The sequence below is a fragment of the Astyanax mexicanus genome, chromosome 1 (assembly GCF_023375975.1).
Source record: "Astyanax mexicanus isolate ESR-SI-001 chromosome 1, AstMex3_surface, whole genome shotgun sequence".
Lineage (NCBI taxonomy): Eukaryota > Metazoa > Chordata > Actinopteri > Characiformes > Acestrorhamphidae > Astyanax > Astyanax mexicanus.
Window position 1 is genome coordinate 32,885,396 of NC_064408.1, and position 6,000 is coordinate 32,891,395.

The window sequence follows — 6,000 nt, forward strand, 5'->3', positions numbered from 1 at the left end:
ATGGCGATGACAGACAGAGATGGAGACAATGAGGTTGGCCCTGAAAACTGAGGCAGAGGTGATGAAGGTGATGCGGGCAGAGATGGTGGCGATGCTGACCATGGTGATGAAGATGGCCATGCGAGGGCAAGGTGATGCCCAAGACAATGGCGATGAAGATGAAGACGAAGGCGAGAAGATCGCAGCGATGATTATGTCGATGACAGACAGAGACGACGACAATGAGGATGGCCATGACAACTGTGGCAGAGATGATTAAGGTGATGCAGGCAGAGATGGTGGCGATGGTGATCATGGTGGCCAAAGCGAGGGCAAGGTGACGCCCAAGACGATGACGATGAAGAAGAAGACGAAGGCGAGAAGATCGCAGCGATGATGATGTCGATGACAGACAGACGACGACAATGAGGATGGCCATGACAACTGTGGCAGAGATGATGAAGGTGATGCAGGCAGAGATGGTGGCGATGGTGACCATGGTGGCCAAAGCGAGGGCAAGGCGACGCCCAAGACGATGGCGATGAAGATGAGGAAGATTGAGATGAAGGCGAGAAGATCGCAGCGATGATGGCGATGACAGACAAAGACAACGAGGATGGCCATGACAACAGTGGCAGAGATGAAGGTGATGCAGGAAGAGATGGGGGCGATGGTGACCATGGTGGCGAAGATGGCCATAGCGAGGGCAAGGCGATGCCCAAGACGATGGCAATGAAGACGAGGAAGATGAAGACGTAGGTGAGAAGATTGCGCTGATGGGATGTAGGCAGAGAGTACGGCAATGATGAGGATGAAGATGGCTACTACAATGACAATGATAGCCACGACGAAAACTATGGCAGCGACGATGAAGGCGATGCAGACAAAGGAGGCGGAGACGATTAAGGTGAAAATGGCCACGATGAGGATGAGATGATGCTCAGCATGGCGTTGATGAGAGCGAAGAAGGTGAAAGCAACGAATATGCAGGCCAGAAGATGGCGGTAACAGAGATGAAGGCGGTGATGTAGGCAGAGACAATGGCAATGGTGATGAAGACTATGGCGGAGATGAAGGCGATGCAGGCGGAGATGGTGGTGATGACGATGACGATAAAGAGGGCAATGACGAGAGCGAGATCACGCTCAAGACCATGGCGATGACGAAAGCAATGACGCAGGCGAAGCAGGTGAAAGTGATGAAGATGCCGGCGAGAAGATTGCGGCGATGATGGTGATGTGGGCAAAGATGGAGGTGATGGTGAAGACTGCCACGAAGATGACGACTACGATGGTGATGCAAAGATGGTGGTGATGACGACGATGGTGAAGATGGAGGTGAGTATGATGAGGGTGCCAAGGATCGTGGTGACGACAATGGCACAAGACAATAGACAGAGCAGCGATGGTGGCAGAGATATGGAGGCAAAGACTGCAAGGGTGAAGATGCCGATGGCAAAGATGAATACAATGGTAAGATAAGTATAATGATGGCGAAAATGATCGCGATCATGGTGAGGAGGGTTATGAATGAAGCAGGGAGCATATGCGACCCACGCACTCTGTCCAGCCCAAAGGATAGACACCACGTTGGATAATTGTCTTCAATTCCGAAACGAGGTCAGCATTAGAAGGAACGCCAGTTCCGGGCCGAGCAGCACGCGACCAGCAGGCGGCGCCAAATCAGCAGCAGGGATACCACAGTGGCCATGCTCGAGTAACGCCCAGTGAGGCTGCAGGGAGGCGGAGCCACACCAAGCCAGCGGGTCAGGCGGAAAAGCATGCTGGAAGGGGAAAAAGGAAAGGGCGGGCCACGGGAGCGGCGCGGGCGCCGGCAGCGGCAGTGGTAACGGCGTGGGCGCCGGTAGAGGCAGAGAGAGAAAGAAGATGCTGAGAGAGAGAGAGAGAGAGAGAGAGAGAGAGAGAGAGAGAGAGAGATGGGCGCTGAACTCATATGCAGAAATACCGCTGATCCATGTACATGAAGGCACGCCGACAGAGAGAGAGAGAGAGGAGGCGTGGCTACGCTCTAGAACGGCCCAGTGAGGCTGTAGGAAGGCGGAGCCACACCCCGCCAGCGGGTCGGGCGGAAAAGAAACACGGGCCGGAAGGGGAAAAAGGGAAGAGCGGGCCGCGGTAGCGGCACCGGCGTGGGCGCCGGTAGCGAGAGAGAGAGAGAGAGAGAGAGAGAGAGAGAGAGAGAGAGAGAGAGAGAGAGAGGGCGCTGAACACATCTGCAGAAATACCGCTGATCCAAGAAGGCACGCCGACAGAGAGAGAGAGAGAGAGAGAGAGGAGGCGTGGCTACGCTCAAGAACGGCCCAGTGAGGCTGTAGGAAGGCGGAGCCATACCCGGCCAGCGGGTTGGGTGGAAAAGAAACGCAGGTCGGAGCGGGCCGCGGTAGCGGCTGAAAGAGAAAGAGAGAGAAAGAGAAGGGCGCTAAACACATGTGCAGCAATACCGCCGGTCCTCGGATATAAAGGCACTCCGGCACTCGCACGGGAGAGAGAGAGAGAAAGAGAGGGAGGAGGCGTGACCACGCTCGAAGCTCGAGCATCGCCCAGAGAGGCAGTAGTGGGAGGAAATGCAAAACAGACGGCTCCAAGCAGTGCAGCGAGCCGCCGGAGGGGCGCGTGCAGCGCCGAAAAGGGTTGAAGAGGAGTCCGGCGAAGACGCGAGGAAGCCCTGCCAGTGTAGCAGGAGTGGTTCAGCGGAAGCGCTGAGAGAGAGAGAGAGAGAGAGACTGCCGCGGATGACAGGGTCGCGGGGAGGCTTCGTGAAGGAAGCAGCAGCGGCGAAGAGAGAGGGAGAGAGACCGCCGAGGACGCGGAGGTCGCGTGGAGGCCCGGCAGTGGCAGCAGGAGAGTATAAACAGCGGCAGCGTCGCTGGAGAGATGGCGGAAAGAGAGAGAGAACGCGGAGAACGCGTGGAGGCCCCGCAGGGGCAGGAGGAAGGGTTTAGCAGCCGCGGCAAGAGAGACCGCCCAAGGGCCGAGGAGACCATACGGGAGCCGCCAGACCAGGTAGAGGAGACGACAGCCACAGCAGCCGAGACAAGATAAAACCACTACCAGGGAAGGCAGCCTGGAGCAGAGGCAGTGGGGGAGTCAGGGTGGACGGGAGCAGCTGGTCGCAGGAGACAGACAGGTGCAGAACCATCGTGTACCAGGTAAGGAGCGCTCGGCAACACCACATGCGAGGTTTGTTCAATGAGTAGGTAGAGAGGAAGTGACTGTTTAAATAGGGATGGAAGTGGGAGGAGTGAGGGCGTGGCTCACTCCCAAAACTTAGTTATGGCACATAACTCCACTAAAAAACATGTTTTTTCCTTAAACTTCTATTACTCTATGTACATCATTATTGTAAGTTGTTTTGGACAAAAGCGTCTGCCAAATGTAATGTAATGTAATATAATTTAATAAGGTGTCCCAATACTTCTGACAATACTTTGTGCCAGATACATATTTTAATACCACTGGAAAAGTAAAGAATAGAATAGAATACAGTGGTGTAGAATAGATCCAGATATCTGAAGAGGATCATTTATCTAAAAGCTCCTCACAGAAAGTTGGTTATGAATGATGTCTGATGTCTGAGACACTGATTTATCATCCTTTTCAGAAGATTTTAAACTGAAAGATATTTTTAAACATTCCTTCATGATGGAGGGAAACATGCAGTAAATTCTAAAATAAAATAGTGCAGAAAACACGTGTAGGTTCACTCAGGGTTCTAGATAGTAAATAAAATGTCTATATTAATACTGTAATCACAGAGAACCCTGGATCTCATCAGCAGCTCTGTAAAGAAATGTGAGTGGGTTTGTTTCTCTACAGTGATCTGAATAAAATAACTTGTATTCTTCTGTCTGACAGCAGGACAGCAGCTCTCACCATGTGGAGGGATTTTCCTGAATTCCTCTCTGCAGAATTCCTCTAGTCGCTCTTTCAGCTCAGAGAGAGATTTCCTCACTCCATCAAATGAGGGATGTTGATGGACAGTGATGCTGGGAGAGTCCTCAGATCCAGAAGAGACACAGAGAGACTGGAAACTCTACAGAGAGAAGAAACACAGTGGAGGAAGATAAAGGTGGAGAGGAGAAATGAAGGAGCTCAGAGCAAATTAGACTAAAGAGAAACTTGGGATTCCAGGCAGCTTTATTTATTGGAGCTTCATGAACTTCTGCTGAGAGGAGTTTTAGAAGCTTGATGAGGAGCAGCTTCCTCTGGAGATCAGTGAGAGTTACCTGGAGGAAATGGATGTGATCCTCTGTGTGTGAAAGCTGCTCCAGCTCAGTGTGTCTCCTCTTTAGATCAGCCATCTCCTGCTGCAGTTTCTCCAGGAGTTCTTCAGCTCCACTCAGTTCAGCCTTCTCCTGATCTCTGATCAGCTCTGTTACCTCAGAGCGCTTTTTCTCAATGGAGCGGATCAGCTCAGTAAAGATCCTCTCACTGTCCTCCACTGCTGCCTGTGCAGAGCGCTGTTACACACACACATACACACACATACACACACACACAATTACACACACAATTACACACAATTACACACACACAATCACACACACACACACAGTCAGTACAACATATTATATTTTTTAATGAGTCATTGAGGTGTTTGGCCAGGTGGCACATATGTTGGTCAGTTAGCTAATCTGTCATTTTGAACAGCAGAGTTTTAATATGAAAAAAATGTGACTTTATGTCAGATTGTTTCTCAGTTCTCACCTTAAGAGTGTTTACAGTCAGTTTCAGCTCCTGCAGCTTCTTCTGCTTCTCCTGGATTTTCTGCTGGAGTTTCTTCTGCATCTCTTTCAGCTGATTCTATCAACACATACAATTTATGATATTTAGGAATTTCTATGAATTATGATCTACAGAGATTTGTGTTACTTTCACTCTTATTCTACTGAGTTTTACTATGAGCAAATCAGGGCAGGTAGGTGGGTGTTGGGTGTTAGCTGGTTAAATATTCACTAACTGGTCTGACCTATTGAACAGTTCTGTACACAGCTTTACTGCATTTCCTCAAAATTTAAAGACTAATATACAGAAATAACTTTCTCAAAATTGCTTAACTGATAAATTCTACTAATTGTAGATTATGAATTTGATTGTCATGATCTTTTTCTCAATGATTTAATAGTTCTCACCTGTTTCTCAGTTCTTTCTGTTGTAGCAGGAACTGTATCATGACCCTTGTGTTTATCCATTGTACATAAATAACAGATAGATCTCTGATCAGTACGACAGTAGATCTCGATCAGTCTGTCATGCTGAGAGCAGATCTTCTCTTGGAGCTGGGTGGACGCTTTAACCAGCTTGTGTTTCTTCAATCCAGGAACTTCATAGTGAGGTTTAAGATGAGCTTCACAAAAGGAGGCCAGACACATCAGACAGGACTTGATGGCTCTGAGTTTTCTCCCGGTGCAGAAATCACACTCCACATCTCCAGCTCCAGCGTAACGGGGAGCAGGAGAAGCAGCTTGGAGTTCTGTGTTCTTCTTCAGTTTCTCCACCACTTCAGCCAGCATGTTGTTTCTGCGTAGAACAGGCCTTGGAGTGAAGGTCTCTCTGCACTGGGGGCAGCTGTAGATCCCCCTCTGATCCTCCTGATCCCAGCAGCCATTAATACACACCATACAGAAACTGTGTCCACAGGGAACAGCCACTGGATCCTTCAGCAGATCCAGACAGACTGGACAGCTGAACTGATCGTGATCTACTGATATACTGGCCTCTGCCATTTTCCTGCACTTCTAGACTGAGAGAGAGCAGCACTCTGAGATCACTTTCATTTACTCTGAACTGAGCAGGAGGGACTTCCTGCTTTACTGCTGTTCAGAGTGACACAGAGAGGAGGAGGAGAAAGAGAGGAGGAGGAGAAAGAGAGGAGGAGGAGAGAGAGAGGAGGAGGAGAAAGAGAGGATAGATGTGATTGGTGGAGCTCACGAGTTTAAAGTAATGAATGAAATAAACTTTAGCTTGTAAGAGTTTGTTCTTCTCAAAAAAACATATCATT

General features: G+C 49.6%; 1 protein-coding gene across 3 annotated transcripts in view; it reads right to left on the bottom strand.

Annotated features, from left to right (window-relative positions):
• LOC111189149 (tripartite motif-containing protein 16-like) overlaps positions 1 to 5,740 on the bottom strand; it is a 20,740-nt gene extending 15,000 nt beyond the window's left edge. For 2 of the 3 annotated variants that reach the window (XM_049476466.1, XM_049476465.1), the window contains exons 1-4: positions 5,132 to 5,740; positions 4,707 to 4,802; positions 4,226 to 4,459; positions 3,873 to 4,032 (exon numbers count right to left, since the gene is read on the bottom strand). In XM_049476466.1, coding sequence (XP_049332423.1) covers positions 3,873 to 4,032; positions 4,226 to 4,459; positions 4,707 to 4,802; positions 5,132 to 5,725 — 1,084 coding nt within the window. In that variant the 5' untranslated portion in view covers positions 5,726 to 5,740. Of the gene's footprint in view, positions 1 to 3,833; positions 4,033 to 4,225; positions 4,460 to 4,706; positions 4,803 to 5,131 lie in introns of all 3 variants that reach the window. The other variant, XM_049476467.1, reaches the window with a different exon arrangement.
• Positions 5,741 to 6,000: the final 260 nt, after the last annotated feature.